At 38.2% G+C, this 22,381-nt stretch overlaps 3 protein-coding genes across 7 annotated transcripts in view; 2 read left to right on the forward strand and 1 right to left on the reverse strand.

The window, feature by feature from the left end:
- The window catches only part of LOC311097392 (uncharacterized protein), a gene marked incomplete at its 5' end in the record, with an annotated part of 189,722 nt that overhangs the window by 80,829 nt on the left and 86,512 nt on the right, over positions 1-22,381 (forward strand). The gene's annotated exons all lie outside the window — the stretch shown is intronic.
- Positions 11,257-22,381, forward strand: part of LOC311092333 (butyrophilin subfamily 1 member A1-like) — a 147,684-nt gene continuing 136,559 nt past the window's right edge. Inside the window, exons 1-9 of one of the 5 annotated variants that reach the window (XM_084128982.1) lie at positions 11,257-11,411; positions 12,172-12,245; positions 12,369-12,722; positions 12,811-13,083; positions 13,317-13,424; positions 15,985-16,000; positions 16,043-16,089; positions 16,490-16,534; positions 16,997-18,322. In XM_084128982.1, coding sequence (XP_083985108.1) covers positions 12,188-12,245; positions 12,369-12,722; positions 12,811-13,083; positions 13,317-13,424; positions 15,985-16,000; positions 16,043-16,089; positions 16,490-16,534; positions 16,997-17,526 — 1,431 coding nt within the window. In that variant the 5' untranslated portion in view covers positions 11,257-11,411; positions 12,172-12,187 and the 3' untranslated portion in view covers positions 17,527-18,322. Of the gene's footprint in view, positions 11,412-12,171; positions 12,246-12,368; positions 12,723-12,810; positions 13,084-13,316; positions 13,425-15,984; positions 16,090-16,489; positions 16,535-16,996; positions 18,323-22,381 lie in introns of those variants that run through there. The other 4 variants (XM_084128983.1, XM_084128980.1, XM_084128985.1 and 1 more) reach the window with 4 other exon arrangements.
- LOC311097407 (exportin-6-like) overlaps positions 21,593-22,381 on the reverse strand; it is a 65,122-nt gene continuing 64,333 nt past the window's right edge. Inside the window, exon 16 of the mRNA XM_084137043.1 lies at positions 21,593-22,327. Coding sequence (XP_083993169.1) covers positions 22,226-22,327 — 102 coding nt within the window. The 3' untranslated portion in view covers positions 21,593-22,225. The remainder of the gene's footprint in view (positions 22,328-22,381) is intronic.

The following is a 22,381-nucleotide window of genomic DNA, read 5'->3' on the forward strand; positions in this document are numbered from 1 at the left end:
CGTAACTGACCATTGTGTTTGAACTGCGCTTGTTCATGCAGTTCGGTCGCTTCGATGACTAGCGCTGCATTATACACACAGATGTTCTAAATGTGCACACTGATGTGTTATGCTGTTATGTTGCCCTCTATCCTTCAGTGCAACAACCAGCTGTCCTATCTAACTATGCATATTCACAGTTCTGTCGCTACGGCGACTACACTGCACTTATGTACGTACAAGGACGTGTTTTTGCTATTTTGTTGCCCTGTTCCTTCAGTGCAAAACTAGCTATCTTAATCTAACCGTGCATATTCACAGTTTCTGGATATATGTACGTGCACGGATGTGTTAGGCTGTAATGCTGCCCTGTTTCCTTCAGTGCAGCTAGCCATCCTGATCTAACTGTGCATCTCAGCTATGGTGACTTACGCTGCGTTATGTACATACATGGATGCACTATTCTTACGCACTTGTGTTATGCTGTCATGTTGCCCTGTATCTAGTGCAACTAGCTATCCCAGTCGAACTGTGCATATTCACAGTCTCTGTCGATACGGCGACCTGCGCTGCATTATTGCACATGGATGTGTTCATGCTGCGGTGTTGCCCCGTATCCTTCAGTGCCTATACTGAGCTACTGCGTATAGTTGGCGCTACAGCGACCGATGCTGTTACGTACATGTGCTACGCTGTTATGTTGCCCCGTTTCCTTCACTGCAACTGGCTATTCTGTACTAACTCGTATACTCACAGTTCTAGCTACGGCTACGACTGTGTTTGTGTACTTCTGAGGTGCTATGCTATTATGGGGCTATTATCTAACTGCGTATATTCACAGTTGTTGTCGCTACGGCCACTGGCACTGTGTTTATGTACATTCAGTTATGTGTTAAATTGCACTTCTGTACATCGACTATAGAACATCGGACTATGTTCTACAAGGGAGTGTCAGTTTCCTCGTGACCCCCTTGCTGGCCTATCATCCCCGGTTCACGGACCTGAGAGAGTTATGGGGCCCCCCCCATGACAATCCCCCTCAGTAAGGTCCTGCTTCTACAGGCGATCGGCACGATTGGCACCCCAGCCCCAAGCTGTGGAACCTTCTTGTGCGTCCGCTGTTGGGTCCTTCGTTTGAGCAAGACACTTCACACTAATAAGTGCTGAGAGATCTCCTTGAGAAGGACCTTTCCACCTGTTCTCGCCCCAGCGAAGCACTTGGAGACCTACGCTCATTCTATTGAATGATGTTACATTGTCTCGGACCTAGTGACTGCAGCGTCACTCTCCGTCCGATACCAAACTGCGTTCCGAAGACGCTTACACCGTTCAGAGCACAGATTTATCCTTGCCCGCCTTCTGCTGAAGCTGTCAGCCTCACATGATGCTGATGCTCAGAGTGCTGTTAGCCTTGTAAGGGCTTTGCGGATGTACGTGGACCACCAGGCAGCAGTCTGACTAGCTGTTTGTGTGCTTGGTGGATGGTACTAGGGACTGAGACTTTCTCACTGAATTTGACGCTTTTCATGTGATTTAATGCCTACGGGATATAGGTATGCTGGCTGTCTTCTCAGAACACGTTCGCCAGGGGTTCAAGTTTTATGCACTGCCTATAGCGTCGTGGGTTCGGTGAGTTTTATTAATGTACTCATGAACTGTTTCCACCAGCTGTGCAGTAGTCTGCATTATGCAGAGTTACCATTGCTGCTAACTCTGTGTTATGACTATAATGTTACATAGCTGTTTCCGCATTACACAGTAGTTTTCAATTTCTGTTAACTCTGTGTATGGCTATAAGGTTATGCAGCTGTCACCGCTATTGCCGTCGACACTGTGTTAACTCTTGTGCTTGAGTGCTTATGGTGTTGTGCTGCCCTCCAGTGCAGCCTTCGCTTCATTGCATTGGATATGCAACTTGGTAGGTCGGAACAGACGTTTCTTGGTCTAGTTTCGCCATCAGTTCGAGTGCTCCTAGCGGCGCTGCTGGCTTAGAACTGTTGTCTCTCGTGGGAGTGTAGCTTGACCCCGTTTAGGGCTTATCTTCACTGCTCTCACGGCGGGATTCTATACAGTTCCCATATACGTCTTTGACGTAATGTTGAAGTGACCGCCTTGAAAGGGAACGTCTCCGGTTACTATCGTAACCTCGGTTCCCTGAGAGGCGGGAACGAGACATTACGTCAGCCGCCGTGCTCGCCGTTTGATCAGCTGTGCTAGCGTTCAGTCTTGATTCTGACGTAATTGTCGCGCCCATGCTATTTATACTGCCCGCGGACCGGTCAGCATTTGCATGTTTCGCGTCAATTGGCCAGCTGTCTCCAGCTGGCGTTAGCCTATAAGATTTCAGTGAAAATGAGGAGGAAGGGAGTTCCCATATACGTCTTTGACGTAATGTCTCGTTCCCGCCTCTCAGGGAACCGAGGTTACGATAGTAACCGGAGACGTTCTTCAGAAAGTCTATGGGTGACGTCACAGACGCTTTGTCCATATTTTTTACAGTCTATGGGTCAAACCCTTCTCAAAACTTCACCGAGCAGCGCTTTAAACTTAAGAGCGGTCCGATACTTTTAACCCCCGGACCGTTACAAACATACACGCGCGCGCGGTCATTCACCTGACAGGTCAAAGTCAAGCGACCAGTCACAGTATATATGTGCAGATGAGGCGCGCGCGTGTGTTTGTGTCATGGGAAGAAGAGGCCCGCAAATTACAGTCAGTGTAATTACTGCTCATCACGTGCACAAACACGACCTCTTAATTAACACCATTTCCTGTTTGGAGAGGCATGAAAGATAGACGCACAAAAATGCATAATATGAAAAAGACAGCTAAACAAAAAACAACTGAATTAACAGTTTGTTGTTTAAATTATTTTTATTCTCTAGAAAGAATATTTTGTCAGATTTTATTTTAACTTCAGGGGACATTTTTGTTTCAGCTATTCTGTCCCAAAAGTGAAGTGAGGTCGAAAGACAAGCACACATTAATCGATTGCTGGCAGGGAGACAACACAATAAATGTTAGCCTTTGGAGAACAAACACAAATAGAACTGACTACTTTTGATCATTTCAAACAGAGGATTCAATCCTATTAACTGCAAAGATAGTAGAGATGTAGGCTACGAGTGAATAATTCTACTAGCCTTGATCACTGATAATGTGAGACAGACAGCAGAGAAAGGAAATTACAAATGATTCAGTTAGTGTTATTAAGAGACTTTAACGTTCAGCTAAACTTAGCATTTTTACTCCAGTAATCTTAAATCTTTATGAATAACGTGAGAGAATGTAAATACACATCATCATTGACCACTAGAGGTCACGGTTTACATACTTTACTAGTAACAATTCACTTAATTTAATCTCATTCGTTTCAAGTGATATTCAAGGTGCATGTGTAATTAACATGACTATATATGACTGGCTTTAGATGTGTCATTTTAAACGAGGTCAAGATATATTGCAATAAAAATTCCAGACACACACACACACAAAAAAAAAAAAAAAAAAAGTCTTTCCTCCCAAGAACTGGCCTCAACTTGCCTCACATGAAGGCGATGTAAACAGTGACATCACACTGGAATGAGAAGTTTAATAGGATTCCTGGTAACACTTTACTACAGGATCTTGTTACTTAACGACGTTAGTTAAAGGCAGGGTAGGCAATTTGGTCCAGATTTTTTTTTTTTTTTTATGCTGGTTGAAAGTCTCTTCACATCCTGATGGCAATCACTAAGTTTAGTGTTCTAAATGTATTTATATGTATATTTATATCGTCTTTGTAGGAAGGCGTAGGACCATAAAATGCAATGATACGATGTCATACCTGCCAGTCAACATATGTATATTTACATTTGCGCACCTGCTCGTGCAGACATCACTCGTCATCAGCGGGTTTCATGAAGAGTTAGACAGACGTCAGTCACAGGGCGCCGCAACCGAAACAGCAGCCGCCTTTTACAGTTCCTCCTGAACTAAAACAACAAGCTTATGCTGCGTTCACGCCATAACTAGTGTGATTTGGAAGAGATGGTAATCTGTGACGTTATACTCTGAGCAGTTCCTGACTCAAATGCGTTTCTAATATCAACAATCAACACTGAAATGAATCTACACCAGTCAGATGGTACAGGTCAGAGCTCTTTAAGTTGGTTTTAGCGTTAAGCCTATTGACAACACAATCCAGTCTTAAGTAAATTAATACATCGTTCAACCGGACATAACTGTTTTATATAAATATAGGTTGTTTGCACACGTGATATCAGGGGCCTGTTTCAGAAAGGAGGTTAAGTGAAAACTCTGAGTATGTTAACCCTGAAATGAGGGAAACTCTGAGTTTTCTGTTTCAGAATGGGAGGTATGTCAAACCTGAGAAAGCAGAGTAAGTCAAGCCTGTTTCAGAAAGAGAGGTAACTTATACTCCGAGTCAGTTACCATGGTAACCAGTAACGTGCGGTGAAATCTTGTCATGGGTAGGCTGTGACCTATCAATGTGGCATATATTCATTCAGTTAATGTAGCAACCCAAGTTCATATCAGGCATCATCACATCGCTGCCTGCATACAGCAAAGTCAGTCATATGTGAGGCTAATGCACAATCAAATCTAATAATCAAATTAATGGACACATCTATCTTATTACTTGTACAACAAACAAATGTTTTGTGCGGGACACAGTAAGAGGGAGGCGGCGCGGTGTCAGCGAACCGACAAGCAGCCTAGTCACTATTGTGTAGTTTGTATTAATGCCATGGTTCAACAAATAATGTAAAGGTTAAATAATAATTCACTTAGACTTTATAAGAAGCAATTGCGACTTTATTTCACACAATTCTGACTTTATATCTTGCAATTCTGACTTTATAACATGCAATTGCGACTTTATTTCACGCAATTCTGACTTTATATCTCGCAATTCTGACTTTATAACACGCAATTGCGACTTTATTTCACGCAATTCTGAGAAATAATGACAGAATTCATTGTGAGATAAAAAGTCGCAATTATCTTTTAAAATGTTTTATTCTGTGGCGGAAACAAGCTTCCATACCTCCTGGCCTCTTCCTCCCATCCATCCTCCCTGACGCATAGCTACCGGGCCGGCCCAGCTATCGGTAGGCGCCGGCGGTGCCGCGGTAACCTTCCTGAGAAAACGTTTTGGAAAAGACGGGCTATGGACCAAACCAACTCTATAGGAGGGGAGGGGAGAACTCCCTCACATGGTACAACCTATGCAGAGGCTGCGCGCTGCGGTGTCAGAATGCGGAACGTGTGTAGCCTAATGTAACTAACGTGACAAATGTGGGAAAAAAAATCCTCGACCGGCCCAAAAGTGAAGCGGCCCACCGGGAATTCTCCATACCCACCCCGGGCCTGTTGACAGCCAACGCTAGGCGCCGCTAGATCGGGAAGCGCGGATTGAGTGAGAGTGAGTGGATCACGTGACATGAAGCAAGCTCGGTCTCTTCTTCTTCTTCTTTTCGTTTTATGGCAGATTGCAACCATGACTATAAAGGTACATACCGCCACCTACTGTATAGGAGTATGTAACATGAGACAATATTATCATGACTATATCATTTAAAAAAAAAAAAAAAAAAAAAAAAAAAATTAGATACTACCTAAATCCTATTATATATTCCTATATTTTTCAAATATTGTACAACTGCTTTCTGTGCATCCTTTACCCCATCTCCTGTTGTGCCTAACAAACCTTCAATATTCCACTTTCTTCCTACCTGATTTATCTTTTGATTTAATCTCATCCTCTCATCCCTATATTTCTTACAATGCAATAATACGTGTTCAACATCTTCCTTGGACCTACATTCTATACATTCATCAGATTGACTTTTACCCATTAAAAACAATGTTTTATTTAAACCTGTGTGATCAAACCTTAGCCTGGTTAAAACACTCTCCTCTCTTCTGTTACTTCTATTCACCCCCTGTGCATTAATAGATTTTTGCAAACTGTAATATTTCCTTCCACTTTTATCCACATCCCACCTGTCCTGCCATTTTTTCATCATTTCTTTTTTGATTATTGCCTTAGCCTCTCCTTTTCCAAGGGGTATATTTATTGTATCATTTGTCCTGGTTGATTTTTTTGCTATTTTATCTGCTCCCTCATTCCCTTTTATTCCTATATGAGCAGGTACCCAACAGAATCTCACATCTATCTGTAGTCTCTGTAATCTAAATAAACTTTGTTGGATTTCTAGCATTAGATCTTCTCTATTAGATTTCATATTTTGAATACTATATAGAGCTGCTACAGAATCAACACAACACACCACTCTGTCTGGTTTTACTTCCTCAACCCACTGTAGTCCTACAATAATCGCCATCATCTCTGCCGTATACACTGAAGCCTGATCAGGTAATCTTTTTCCAATACTTATGTTCATTGTCGGTATATATATTCCTATTCCTACATTGTCCTTCTCATCCTTAGATCCATCTGTATAAATTTCTAAGTAACTATAATATGTATTCCTTATATATTGACTTGCCAGATGTCCTTTCTCACTCTCTTCCCATTCATTTTTTAGTTCCAAAATGTTTAAGTCTATCTCAGTTTTAGTAAATAACCATATAGGTATATTACTAATAGGTGTAGGTAAATTAAACCAGATATTGTTCACTCTATATTCCTCTGATTTTGTTTTTGTTACCCATCCAAAGCCATTACCTTTAAAAGACTTATACTCCCAACATTCTTGAATAATACTCTTTGCATGATTTTCATGTCCACATCCACTTAAACGACTCCAATATGTAAGCATGAGCTTATCTCTTCTCAGATCTGAAGGCACTTCTCCTAACTCAACCTGTATTGCTTTAATTGGTGTTGATCTCATTACACCTGCACATATCCTCAATGCTTTGTTACTAATTCTATCCAGCTTCAGTAAATGTGTTTTAGCTGCTGCTCCATATACATAACACCCATAATCTATTGTTGACCTCATTAAAGCCCTATAAATATATATTAGTGATTGTTTATTTGCTCCCCAGTCTTTAAGCTCGGTCTCTGCCTCAATGTTGATAATTCAAGACAGCATGAGAACTGACTGCGCATGCGCAAACCTACGTAAACTACGTTCTATCAGAGCCCGTCTACGGAGAGCCTTGGCACTTCCTATTAGCCCATAGACAGTATATAAACTGGACACAGCGACCCCATAGGTTTCAACGGAGAGAAGTTGAAGCACATTAGAAGCAGTCACTTCCTGATTGCCGAGCGTACTGCGCAGACTCAAACTGAGCTTGACGACGTGGATGTGACGTGAGCAGCCTGCCTGACAGTTGTAAGTTTTCTAGTAGCCGTGCCAAGCGAAATCGGAATCATTCCCTTCCGAATCTCGCAGAGACGGAGAGTGTGAGTAGGAGCTGTCCATGAGCTAGGAGCAGGAGCAACGTCATGACTCTCTATGGGCTTCTCCCTTTACTTTATCGGACTTTATGCCTCCACGTCCCCCCGATTGATTGCGAGCTTCTCTTCCTGTCTCTACGGTAATTTCCAGAGAGTCGCGTGGTTATGACGCAATCGTTAGCCTACTTTTACAAAAACTGCTTCTACGGGGCCATAACGTAAGATACAAGGTAATGGAGCCTTTTATACATTGTCGTGTTTCTTTAGAAATAAACAATGGACAAATGGAGTCTTTAAACGCCTCAGATGTAAAGTTATTCGCTGTCAAAGTGACGCGAAAATGAATGGGAGTCAATGGGATGCTAACAGCAGGTGAAGGCTTGTTAGCCAATGGCGGCTCACGGGGGTACCTTCAAAATAATATGAAACCCTGACCGCCTGTATTAGCCCCATTGTATCGATCTTGGTTGCAGTTCCATTAGAATTCCACTGGAGGTGATCGCGGGCGAGTGCAGACTGAATGGGAGTCTATGGGGCTAGACGGCTAAATGTGTCTCTTTCACCCGATTGCCGTTGAGAAATCTCAGATTTTATTGTAGGTTTTGCAAGTTCAACATGTGTTATAGGTCGAAAGTTGAATGAACGAGTACTTATTTCTTTTCGATTTCTTACAAGTTGAGTTGTTGTTGCCCATAACACGCTAGCATTCTGCTAATGACGTCAGCATTCTGACGTCATTGACATTTTAAAAGACTTTTTAAACCAAATAAGTGACTCTAAAAAATCTAACACCCAGCAATGTGTAATTTCTTTGCATCTCCTTTCGAATACAACATTCAAATTACTAGACAAAAAATTATATCCTGAGAAAAGTGGATTTTGATGGTTTTTCGCCATAGACCTCCATTCATTCTGCACTCGCCTGCGAGCGCCCCCGCATGGACAGAGACGTGTTACTGCAGCCAGTCCAGAAACCGGAAGTAAGCAGAGAGTGCCAATTCTCTTCCTATTAGACATTCTCTGGTTCTATGGACCAAAGAGGCACTGCTAACCTCTGCCTCAATGGCCATGGCCTTGAATTTCCTGCATGAAACAATGGTTTTAGGAGCAAACAATGGCAAAATTAGTATATTATATGTGTATTCCTGAGAATTTTTGTTACAAAAATTAATATTTGGAATAAAATAAATCATAATGTGGTGAATTAATAAAGTTCTTGGAATTAATAAATGTAATGTCAACATTTCCTTTGGTGAGGCACTGCCTACCCTGCCTACCCTGACCGCACGTCCCTGATGGTAACTTACTCTGTGAACCTAACCTGGTCGGGAGCAGGTTTTCTTCAGTAAACCCAGAGTTTCTATCAGTCTCCTCCCCTTTTTTTAAAGAGGAAGTGGTGTTTAAACACCTCATTCATTCTTTCAGTACATTTTTATTAATAAAATTAATCTTTTATTAATAAATAAAATATTGCTTTTTTTTTTAAATAAGATGAAGTCTATATAACTCCTTAACTGGCAACTGAAAACACAGTAGTAGATTAGAGTTACATAATGTAGTTCTAAACAAATTCTACAGAATTAAACTGTGGCATTTACTGAAAATCACTGAACTGTTCATCTGTGCACCAGAAGTTGATGGACCGTCCTCCTGCTGTTCTTCCACACTCTGGGGGCGGAGGGAGAGATTAGAATACCCGTTTATACTTAGATTTAAACTTAGATTCTATAGGCTACTCCACATAAAAATGTGAAAAAATGTGAATGTGTAGATTGTTTGATGTGTAGACACATAATATTAACATTACCTCTGTAGGCCTCTCTGTGGCATTTGGTTGAGTACACTTTATAACACTATTTGTCATAATTTCTGGTGTATTGAGTAGGCGACTTACAACTGCCTGGGGTTCTGTTGGGACAGGAGGCTCCAAAAGACAGATATTACCATCAGAATCTACTGGGACCAACAAAAATCCTAACCCAAAGTAAAATAAATGGAAATATCAAAAATAGCCTATATAAAAAATAACACATATGTAAACCTCTTACATTTTATGAAGGCCCTTGGATCTTTGGGACTGGCTCTGAAGTCCCTCCAGGAATTCCCTCAGCCGTAAATGCTGCTGCACTGCTAGACACTGGATGCTTTAGTTATTTAATATGTCACATGTTTGTAAAGTCAGGTAGCCTGCACCCATACTATGCTCAAGCCTTACTTGACTGAATTATGTGTTTACATTTAAATTTCAGCTGCTGCCATGTTCTTTAATGCCTGCAGGATTACAATAAATGAAAATTAAAATTAGGTTGAATAACAAACTGTTCTTCCAGTTTCACCTCTGATATTATAACAGTTGGGCAAGTTACTTGTATTACTAACTACAAATGACATCTTCAACAGTGTAATTAGATTAATGTAAATGACTATCTTTAGAAATTATTGGTCTACTTATTACTAATTTCTAAATCCCATGTCAACCTTAAGCACTTGAACAATACAAGGAGAGACAAGAAACAGCACTTTTAATGCTTTCAAATAAACAATATACAATTGCATGATTTATTCTTGAATTGACCAAACTGTGTAGAGGGAGAAGGTTACATTAAAAATATAACTTTTAAAAATGTATGTTAAATAGCCTATACAGAATTGTTCTATAGTCTAATACAATTACATCAGATTTAACTTTAAATTACAGAAGAATTAAGAGTTATCCCTTTAATTAAATTACAGTATTTAGATTACTTGGTAATTAATTACACCCATCACTGTATAACAGTAATTAAAATGTGAAGAAATATGAAGACCTCTTTTTGTCTGGCGCTGTTGCCATGGTGACTCATAATATCTGCGCTCCGTTGATGATGGCTTTTTATAGTTGTGGTGCACGCGCTTAACTCAGAGTCAGTCAACTCAGAGTTGATTGAACTAACTAATTTCAGCTGTTCTGAAACCAAAAACTCAGAGTTTCCCATCTCAGGGTAAGTCAACTCAGAGTTCAAGTTTTAACTCAGAGTTGGTTGAACCTCCTTATTGAAACAGGCCCCAGGAAGAAACTTAATACACACTTGCTGACAGGAGGGTGAAGGCGATGATGCAAATCGAGTTACCCCTCCCACTTCTCTTATCTCTCTAACGGGATCTCTTATCCCGTGCGAATTGGCCATTACTATTACAGACGTCTTGTGGTAAAATTACATTACTCCGTCCACCCTTGTAAAACTAATCCCATCCGAATAGGGCCAAAGCCATTGTAGAAATGCTCTGTTCTAATCAGTCATGATTTTTTTTTTTTGAAAATATAAACAATTAGTCAATTAGTACTAATAGTTAGTAATTAGTAACAATACACTGATATGAGTCAATGTGAGAGTAGACCTACATGATGTTAAACAAAACCTTTCAATGAGGAATAAATGACTTAAGCTCACCTTGAAGATTTTTTTTATGTGATGAGAAAGAAAGACTGTCCCCAGCAAACTAGTAAAATAAATACACTAAACTTTTGTGACGATTTGTAAACGAATGACTTTAGCTCGATTAATTTGGATGAATGTATAAAACTTCGTGATACTTTGTATCTATCTAAACTTATTCATTTTATTTTTAATTTACATTAAATATAGTTATATGAGCTTTATATTATATAATGATGGTTTTGATGTTTTTTATTTTGAAGAATAAATATTATATGTGATAAACTGTCTTTTGACATTTATTTCTGGTATTGTCAGTAGTGGGGTCACAGTTCCCTCTATATTTGTGGATGCAGTGTGTCATCATCCACATTTGTGTTTGCATTTTCTTTTAATTAACATGTCTGTCATATATTTTAAATCAGATTAAAGTGAGGAGTGTCAGTCTGTGACAGAAGAAACTACATCAGGGTTATCAGCCTGAATGATGGGAGGGACTGTGTCTGTTCCGGTGTTCGGTTACAAGAGAAAGTGAAACTAAACCAGCCCAGGAAGGATCTCCTCACGATCGTACAAACTTTCATATGGACACAATTTATTAAGACTCTCTTGAGAACACAGTGAATGTTGAGTTGAAGGTAAGTCATGGAAGAATCAGAAACACATTTACCTGAAGTCTTGAACGAGTGTGACTTGAGGACCATGTTAGCGTTCAACAAGTTTAATGCATATAATACTTAATCTTGTAAATAAATGAAAGGTTTTAGAATCACATTTATAGATATATTTGCATTTTTGAAAAAGAAATCCTGATTCAACAACCTTCAACATGTGTTTATATGTGTCATGATTCCTGTCTTGTGTTCCCCTTGTCTTGTGTGGACTTCGGTTATTTCCTGTTCTGTGCCATGTTTTGTAGTCCTTTGTAGTTTTGTGTTTATTAGTCTCCCAGGTGTTTCTGATTAACCACGCCCCTTGTTATCTTGTTTAGCTTGTTTGCCTGTGTATTTAAACCTCTGTGCTTCAGTTGGTGTTTGTTGGTTGTTGTAGCTGTTGCTTGTTGCTGTTAACTGTACCATGTTCCTGTCCTGAGTTTCGTTGTTTGCCCTGGATTTCCTGTTTGTCTTATTAAAGTAGTGCTTGCATGTGGATTCTCTCTCCGCTTCGTCCTTACCTCATTGTTACAATATGTGTTTATAAGTGCTACATGTAGATACATGTTGTATATTTGTATCCTGCTTTGTCTTGACCCGGTTTAACCGGATTTCTTTGAACAGACAGTGATTGTAAATGTTTATCTTACTTTTGGACAGAAAGTTAAGTGTAAGTTTTATTCTCAGGCAAAAATGCTGACAGTTTTCTGTAATGTTTTCTCTTTTTTTCATATTTTATTTTTAGCCTCTGTGTCTCAGAGATGAAGTTCATTTGTTTGACTCTCCTGTTTGTTAGTGGAATTACAGATTCAAGATCAGGTAATTTATTCATCATTGTGAATAATACTTTATATTTATTGCACATTACTGTTCGTCTGGAACAACATTAGAGTAAAACCCTTTAGGATGTGTAGCTCAGATCTGCTCTTTCTCTTGTAACAGAGCAGTATGAAGTAATGGGACCTGCAGATCCTGTATTTGCTGTATCTGGTGAAGATGTGACTCTGCCCTGTTCAGTCAAACCCAGCATCAGTGTTGTGGACATGAGAGTGGAGTGGTTTAGACTTGATCTGAAAGACTCACCACTAGTGCATCTCTATGAGGATCATGAAGACAGAAACACAGATCAGATTCAGTCCTACAGAGGAAGAACAAAACTGATCTATCAAGAACTACAGAGAGGAAACGCATCACTCAAACTCTCAACAGTCCGAGTCTCTGATGAAGGACTTTATAAGTGTTTTATTCAGTCTAAATCCCGATATGATGACGCGACTGTTGATGTCAGAGTTGAAGGTGAGGAAGTGAGAACTAGCATGCTCTTTTCACTGAACAAACTAACTTTTCAGAATAACAACAGAATGTTCTTCCTGTTGATCTGCAGCTGTAGGACGTCCTCCAGTGGTCACTGTAGATGGGTTTGATCGTTCAGGAGGGCTTCATCTACAGTGTGAATCTGAAGGTTGGAATCCTGAACCTGATCTTGAGTGGCTGGACAGTGAAGGAGTCAGTTTGAGTTCAGAAACTAATGAGACACACAGAAACTCAGACGGATTCAGTGTCAAACACACCATCACTGTTTATCACAGTGACGACAAGACTCACTGCAGAGTCAAACTGAAGCATCACATGCTGGAGACACTGATTATCAGCTCAAGTAAGTTCTGACACTGCTGTTACTCTCTGTCATGTTCTCATAGTATTTTTGATGCAGTAAAAAGAATGAATGATTATCAGCTTATTATGTAAAGCTATAGGTAATGGCAGCATTATGTTTATAATACAGTTTTGTATCAACATTATTGATCGTCATTCAGAACTGAACATGTAAACACTTGTAAAAATATGTTTTATTTACACAATGTGTTTATTTACTGTATTGTTTTGCAGATAATATGTTTAATTCTTGGAGGACGTCAGTCATCCTGATTTCAGTTTTTGTTGTTCTTATTGTGATTGCTGGAATACTGATAGCTGCGTTCGTTCATAAAAAGAGAGGTAAAGTTCTTGTTTTCTTGCTATTTTATGTTTTATGTAAATAAATAAGGCAGACTGGGGATCGTTTTTCATTTCTATTCATGCACATCTGCATCACTTAAACACACAGACATCAACAATCAGCACATGAATCTCAACAATGGTGACAATCAATAGTTTCATGTTGCAAACTATGCTGGGTGCCAGCATAGTACAAAACTCCCAGCATGCATTGCAGCATGAATAAATTATACAGCTGAATGGTCTTACCATTTTCTGTCTTTGCTTGTTTTTTTGCTAATTTTCTTGTTGACTTTTTCTGTAACTTGTTTTGTGATGTTCAGAGTATTATTATTTGTTTGATTGTCACCATTGTTGAGATTCATCGGCTGATTTTTGATGTCAGTGATATCTAAGTCTAAGGGATGTTATAACTCTGTTTTTGTGCATGATGTGTTTTTAAAATCTTCATTATAACTGATTGCTGTTGGAACTCTTGCTGTAGTTTAACACTGGTGGTAAAGTAAAGTTTAAGTGTGTTAATAATGTAACACTCATAAAGGATTGAACACTGGATGAGATCAAGAGACTCATCCAACGCTCTTGTTTTCTCGATATTTTATATATTTTATGTAAATAAATAAGGCAGCCTGGGGATAGTTTTTCATTTCTAGTTATGAACATCTGCATCACTTAGAGACAGACATCAACAATAAATCAAAAGACCACAAGATGATTTTGTCATTATCAATACATAACAATCATCATTCACTGATCACATTTTCTCTCTTTTCAGCCATAAAGTCCCTTATAAACACACAGTTAAAGCAGCCAGAGAATTTTTTTTTAAAAAAGTCAAGGGTCACGAGCTGAACTGAACATTTTCAATTAAAAGTCAATATTTAAACCTCTGCTTTTTCTCAATAAGAGCTTCTGACGTAAAACAGAAATAAAGTCAAACTGGTTGGTAATAACTGTAATGATGTGTAATGGCTGGAAGTCAGTTGTAGTTCTTGTTTCTGCTCATCTCTTCTCTTTTTCTGTTCTTGTTTCTCTTTCCTTCAGTGAATCTGCTTGTTACAGAACTTTATCTCATTTACTCATTAATGTTCTGTTGGGATTTAAAGGGTTTCTGTTGTCTGAGTTGTTGTGGGTCATTGTGTTTAAGAGTAGAGTCTGTGCTTCAGTCCAGCAGAAGATCATGAAACACTGATGTTATTCTGCTGTTGCTTTATTTAAACCAGTAACTGTGTAGTTGCTGACGCAGTGATAAGCTGTTCGCTAATTATAGTTCATGCATGTGTGCAGTTGTTAGCAGTTATCTGAAAGAGAGTTAAATTGATGTTTCTTGTTTTAATGTTTTTGTTTAATTTGGTTCACTTCACGGCAGTAATATGCTCACATAACTAGCACACTATAAATAACTTAAATGGTAATTGGCCAATTTAAGGCTGTCAGTTTCTACAAATGAAATGAGTTAAATCGTGTTTTAGTGCAATTGTGCTGGCAATATTTTACGCAACAATTGTCTTAGGTAAAAACTGCTTTACTTTGCATGAGAAGCTGCAGCCAGTTCATTACTGCACATTTACAGTGAAAGATTTTTACAGTAATGCTGATTTTCTTTTTTTTTATCGAAAATGTTTCATCGGAAGTCACGATTATGGTGATTATTGTTTGCTGTAGTTGAGCACTTTACCCTTGACTTTTTTTAATGAATTCTTTTTCACCAATTGCAATAGTGTTGAATTGAGAACACACTGATAAAGTACAGTAGATCAGCAGATGTTTGTCTGCTTTACATTCAATTGCTTATTATTTAAATTACGGTTTAAATCACTGTTTCAAAGCAAATGCAGTAGAAAAGAGGTTGAGACACTGTACTGTAAAAATGCTTCTTTTTTTTTTTTTTTAGCTAAACCAGTTCAGCTGTGTGATCCTAAATGACACAGTAGTTTTCAATAGAAAAAATCAACATAGAGCTCAGTCTCTGATAAATCTCAGAAACAGCTTTTATACACTTCTTGAGAGATTTAATTCATTTGATTTGATTCGCAGTTTATACTGTATGTTTCAGTGGCTGACATCAGATCGCTTATTATTTGCCATAGAAATGAATTTAAATGGTAATAAAAAAGTTGTCAACTGAAACATTTGAAATAAAATAATAATTTACAATTTAAATAAAAAACAACTGAAATAAAATATTTATTTGGTTAAACTAAGAAAATAAGGTGAAATGAACATGAACTTTGGTATAGAAAACTTAAAATTAAGTTCACTTTACTTTTACACTTTACAAATACTTTCATATTTATGTATAAACAAAAGTTCAAATAACAAAAATTTTCAGACAAAAAAGTAAACAGCAGTAACTGAGTCCATGTAAAAAGAAGTTAAGTAAAGTGTTGACAGTGTAAGACAGATATTGGCATCATGTTCATTGATGATGTGAAGTATTGAGGAAAATGTCTTTGTCTCAAACACTATGAAAGTATGTATAATAATACTATAAAATGTATGTATATAAGCTATATATTTAATGCTGTTTTCTCTTCTTTATATCCTGAATTTTCTTCAGCACTCGATCAACTACCGGATGAGCACAGGACACTACAGGATGAGCACAGGACACTACAGGATGAGCACAGGACACTACAGGATGAGCACAGGAAAATACAACATGGTGAATCTGTCTTTATTAAGTTATTAATGAATTGTTCATTAAAATTCTGTTTACAGCCATAAAATATCTACTTAACCCTCAGGTTATATTCTATTATGTTTCTATTATTCATTTAGTTTGTGTATAACTTGGCTCCTATAAATGGTTATCAGTTGTTTATAATGTATATTTATTCAGTCACTGATGTACTTGTGTGATGTTAACAGCCTATAAACACAACTAATGATTGTAATTTGTTTGTAATTTCAATGTCAAGTCATCATTATTTATATAGTGCTTTTTACAATACAGATTGTTTCACTGCAGCTTTACAGAGATAACAGGAAAATAATGCAGCAAAGTTTGATTCTGCTGTACAGATCTAATGTTATTTTCTCCTCTATTTCTGATTTTTCTTTAGAACGTGATCAACATTTACAATTTCAGAAGATTATTCTACCAAAAGGTAAGTTGGATTCAAAAGATCCATTTGTTTATATGCCTTTATTAAAATATTAATTACTTTTGAATTATTTTTGCAAAACAATGAATTAATACACTGTGCATTTATATATGTCTATACTATTCATTATATTTTATTATAGGATATACAATATAAACTGTGTAAAGTCTTCTAGGATTTTGTTGCTCTTCAAGCTGTGATTAAAATGATTGATCTCATTATTGACCTAAAGATGAATTATGTTATGAATTCATCAATTATGTTACTTCAGACTTTCTGTCAGGTTTTCTCAAGCCAACTTCAACGTTTGCTTACAAACATTTTAATCTAGTTTACAATTAATGCAACATTTTTATTATTTATTATCTTGTTCTAAAGTTACCATGATTCCTAATTATAAAATATAATTCTTTATTTTGTTATGCTCATCTGTAAATATAACAAATATTTAAATATTTTCAACAGTGAGTGTGACTCTGGATGCTGATACGGCTCATCCACATCTCATCGTGTCTCGTGATGGGAAACAAGTGGAATGTGGAAACAGACTGAAAGCAGTGGCTGGGGGAAAAGACAGGTTTGATTGTTATCTTGGTGTTCTCGGGAAGGACGGATTCTCCAGGTGTTTTTACTTTGAGGTGCAGGTGAAGGATCAAACTAAGTGGGATTTAGGAGTGGCCAGAGAATCCAGTAAGAGGAAGGGCGTGATCAGTCTGAGTCCTGATGATGGATACTGGACTGTGAGTCTGAGATATGAGAGTTATTGGGCTCGTGAGTCTCCATCTGTCTCTCTTTCTCTGAGAGTAAAGCCTCAGAGGATCGGTGTGTTTGTGGATTATGAGGAGCGTCTCGTCTTCTTTTATGATGTGAAGTCCATGTTTCATATCTACACTTACACCGGTCAGTCTTTTAATGAGAAACTCTATCCATACGTTGGTTTGGGGGAATGGTGGAATGAAAACTCCACACCACTGATTATCTGTGATGATTACTAATGAGATCAGTGAATGAATTTACATGATCAAGTGAAATAAAAGGAAATACAATACAAAAAGTGTAATATCCATAAATATGAACTATTATTCAGAAATGTGGACACAGAAGTGTGTGTGAGGGGTTCATCTGATCACTGTTCTCCATCAGCACCTCCTCATCTCCACTAGATAGTGAATGAAAGTCATCATGAAGTGCTGATCGCACAGTGAACTGTTTCTCCCTCAATAGTGTTTGTGTTTGTTGATGAATGTCCAGATTGAGTAAAGCTGGAATCAAAGAACAAGCTCAAATATAAGACATGTTCATGTGTGTAACGTTTTGCTCACAACATCATTCCCACAATGCCATTTGTGTTATTCAGTTTTCATGACTTATATGTGGATAGTGTAAAGAATTAGTGTCCAAACTTCTGATCCGACACAGATGAATAGATGAGTTTAAGTTTATTCATGTATTCATATATTCTTAAGTAATAACTTGTATTCTTCATTTTCATTCTTTTATTATTATGATGGATATTGTTCACCCAAAAAGAAAATTTTCATGTCTTTCCAACCCAGTTTTTATTGTTCTATTAAACAGAATATTGAGATGTTATCAGTCTGAGCCATTGTACACACAGTTGATGTTTACTGTCAAGCTCTTGAAGGACTAAATGAGTCTCATAATAATATGTGTTCTGAGTTAATAATGTCTTTAATGGACGGATACCGCGGGATTCACACTCATGTACAGTATTGATGATGCAATTTAAGTTCTGTTGCTTTTATATGAAAATAAAAATAATGAACAAGAAACCCAAAGTACTGTTATTTATTTCCCTTAGCAAGACGTGTTTATAAATCCTTTTTACTTTAATTACAGACATGTTTTTATATTTATTTATTTATTTATATGACAATAAAATAGCCAATATGGAAAATATTTGGGAATATTCACACATAATTTATACACATAAAACATGATATCAGAGTTTTAAAATGAAACATTTTAAAAGAGAACAACTCATCATGGCTGTTTAAACCAATGAGCATTAGGCTTTGTCGTCAGCAAGTCGTTTCCCATCATGCTTTAGTTCAGCGCAGTCGGTGGAGAGAAAAGGTGTGTTCGACATCGGCTGCGGCTGGATGCACCCGATCGGCGAGAGTAGCCGCGTGCAGGCGGGGAGGAGCTGCAAACGGAGACGTGAAGTCGGACACTTTCTGGTTCCCGTAGTGACCGCTCACGTGGTGTTTGCATACTTTACCACAGCTGAAGTGAAATAAATGCAATATTTGCCAAATAATACACAGATGTTTCAGAGACATTTTCATTCAATACTTTATGCACAGCTTTATACAGCGTCTGTTTGAACAAGAATAAAGTTCAACATAAGGTACTATCAATGAAGTGGAGTCTACGTTTTTTAAGCAGTTTTAATTTGATAAACATGACACAATATAACATGACAACGACATGAAAAGAGTGTTCACTGTTATAATAAACTGATTTGAGAGCTTTAGAGGAACTAAAGGTTTTCGAATAAACACGAAACACACGTGATCGTTGTCATGCAGTGAATCCGGCCAATCGTGGAACAGCTGTGTCGTCATCAGCCCACGTGCAGCCCAGTGCAGCCGCTCTTGAGAAGCTGCGCTGGCTGAGTTCTCCGGCTACTCTCGAATTGCTCTCGCGGTACTTTGATGGCATACGTCACAGTCACGTGGCGTCGGCGCTGTATCAAGTCGGACAAAATTTCTAACCGGCATGCACTGCTTTAAGTCAGCCGCCGATCGGTCTGCGCAGAGCTGCATGAAGTCGAACAAGCCTAAACTGTTTCCGACTGCAGAATCCGACACGTCCGCCTCGCCGTCACCAGAGTTTGTTGACATACGTCAGCATGACATCAGAGCAAGGCGGACCGCACTCGGATAATATCTGCTGAAAACCATCTTTCAAAAATATATAATAATTAATAATATATATATAAGGCGGACCGCACATAATACCTGCTGAAAACCATCTTTCAAAAAATAATATATAATAATTAATAATAATATATATATATGTATAAAGGCGGACCGCACTCGGACACATTTCTAACCGGCTGTTGCTTGCTTGGTCCCTGTTATATCATCATTTTTCACCCCATAGATATTTCATTTGGAACAATTGCAATATATAATATATTTTTTTAAATCCTTATTTTTTGAAAGATGGTTTCAGCAGGTATAACACGAGTAGATCAATTACTAAATCAAGAAGGGATGTTTTATTCTGAGTTTCTAGATTTCCAGAAATTCCAGTGACACCAGGAGAGTTTTCTATTGTGGGATGTGATTCCCACAGGAGTCTTGGCGTTATTCAGAACCAAACCAGTATCGCCTCTTTCTTTCTTTGATTTATTTGATACTGCAATTTGGAAACTTTGTTTTGCCCCCGGAGTCTTAAATGTTAATAAAACTATTTGTTCATTATTTCAAAAACACATTGTCTCCAGGCCAAACTGTATTGTTTATTGGAATAGACGGGTTAAAGGTTTGTTATGGAAGACCATCTGGACTTTACCAAACAAATATTTATTGGTAAATAAAATTATGGAAATAACTTTCAACATCGTACCCAGTAGTTTTTGTTCAATTTAAAAAGGATATTGATCTGAACTATTCTATTTGCAATACATTTGCTGAAACCTTGTTTCATTTATTTTGGCATTGCGCTCATGTAAGAAGATTTTGGAAGATTTTGTCTAGATTTATAATTGGCAACATTGACCCCAATTTTACTAATATCCCCTCAAATAAAAGGAAAGAATACTATATCATAAATTACATTTTTGCTAAATTCAATGTACATAAATGTAAGTAGGCTACAGTGAAACCCAACCTTTGTTTTTGGTTCTCGAAAAAAAAGAAAGAAATTCAGATCATGTATATATAAACTATTTTTCATTCACACAATAAGAAAACACTTAAAACTGTTTCTGTTTGTGAATCCTTTGATATATTTATATGTTTAGCCTCCCCCTGGCTGTCTGTTTTTCTATGTGTATATATGTATTATTGTAGTTCTGACTGTACATTAGGGATGGGAAAATGAAGCCTCAGGCTTTCCCCTGAATGTTTCGGGAAAAGATTCGAAGCTTCAAGATTGTCGAAAACAGCGCCATCTTGTGGCAGGTCAAAGTTATAGCAGCCATGTTGACGAGCAGCTGAGTCTGAGTGCGCAACGCCGTTGTTTTAACCACAAATAAAAGCCTGTCAACGCTAAATGTTCAGTTTTCTGATAATATAATTCACATATTAAAGTGTAGCAATAAAATAAATGCAACAATTATATTAATAGCCTATAATTATAAAACTACCAACAGAGTTACTTGGTGCAAGTTGGTCTAATTATTTTATGGTTTCTATGCTGTTTATGTGTCAGAATATATCATCATGTAACATAGACTATAGGCTTATTTAAATATATTTAAAAGAAAATGATAGTAAATGGACTTAAACTTCCAAAAACCTGTAAAGTGGTCTGGGTTCAAGGCAGCATTCCGACACGCAAAGTGAAGCATTTCACGTGACTGGAAAGAAAGTGAGGCTTCAGGCTTGTTCGACTTGAACCGGCGCTGCACAAACCGATGGGTGAGTGAATATCAAAATACCGCGAGAGCTTATAGAGAGCAGATAAGCTCCTCATTGCTCTCGCGGACGCGGTACTTTGATGTCATAAACCGATCGGTCTGTGCAGCGCCGGTTCAAGTCGAACAAGCCTATCATTTTTCGTTGATCACGTGTTTCTCTGAAAACAAGACGTGCTCCGGCACGAGCTTCACGAGAAATTGCGCTGCGTCCTCGATACGCGCTTTGAAGCTTCAGTGTCAAATGTAACATCGCTACTGTACATTGACTTTGTTTGTTTGAAGATTTCTTTTAAACACTGATTCATTTGAACTCACACAGACATCAATAATGTGCATATGAATGCATGCTGGGAGCCAGCATATTTTAAAACCCATTGCTCCCAGCATGCATTGCTGCTGTGTGTAAAACAAGACATCACATACAATAACAGAACGAGAAAAACAAAGAATGCATTTTATTATAAAACTTTATTGAAGGTTTGTTTCTCCTGGATCAGGATGGAATGATATGAAAAAGATGTGAGAGATGTGAGAGCCAGAGGCTGATAAAACCAGACATTTAAGAGAAAGAGAAATCCAGTGCTCTGCGTTGCACCCGTTCACTTTAAAACCATTCAGACTCAACAACAGCCCGTATGAACATCCACATGAAGCCGTCTTGAGACGTGTTCGTTTAACTCTACACCACTGCATTTCAAACGCCGGCTGTTCATTTCAACAAAATAAGTGTGCTTTCAGTGACACCAGTCCTTTAAAACAACAGGTCACTGGTGGGAAAGCACTGCTCGTATTTAAATAACGCAACAGTGAAACCCGAACCGCATCGGCTGATTCTGGACGAGTTTCTCGACAGCATCTGTTGAACATCCACTTTGGCCTCTTGATCATTGGCAACGTGTAAAATCTATCAGAAATAAACATAAAACAAGCTGACGCTAGAAGCCCTGCAGCTCTCAGAACACGCCGGCACTGAGATCACAGGCTGGCCCGTGTGAAAGGCGACACATGCCCACTGAAGCAGTGATGCGCGTCCTCAAGAAGAAGTCGGGCCGTGGTTTGGCTGTGACAGGGGTGATGCGCTGCTATAGTTTCAGTGTTCCCGGTGGAAGACTTCCATTGCACAGTCTGTAGAAGAGCAGATCATTCACAATACGATACACTCCCTGAGAAAATGACGGCAGGTCCTGTGAGGGGCGGAAAGACAGAAAGAGACGTGACTTGAGTGTTAAAACATGAAG

This window comes from Abramis brama, assembly GCF_963993115.1.
Source record: "Abramis brama genome assembly, chromosome: 1".
NCBI classification, from domain to species: domain Eukaryota; kingdom Metazoa; phylum Chordata; class Actinopteri; order Cypriniformes; family Leuciscidae; genus Abramis; species Abramis brama.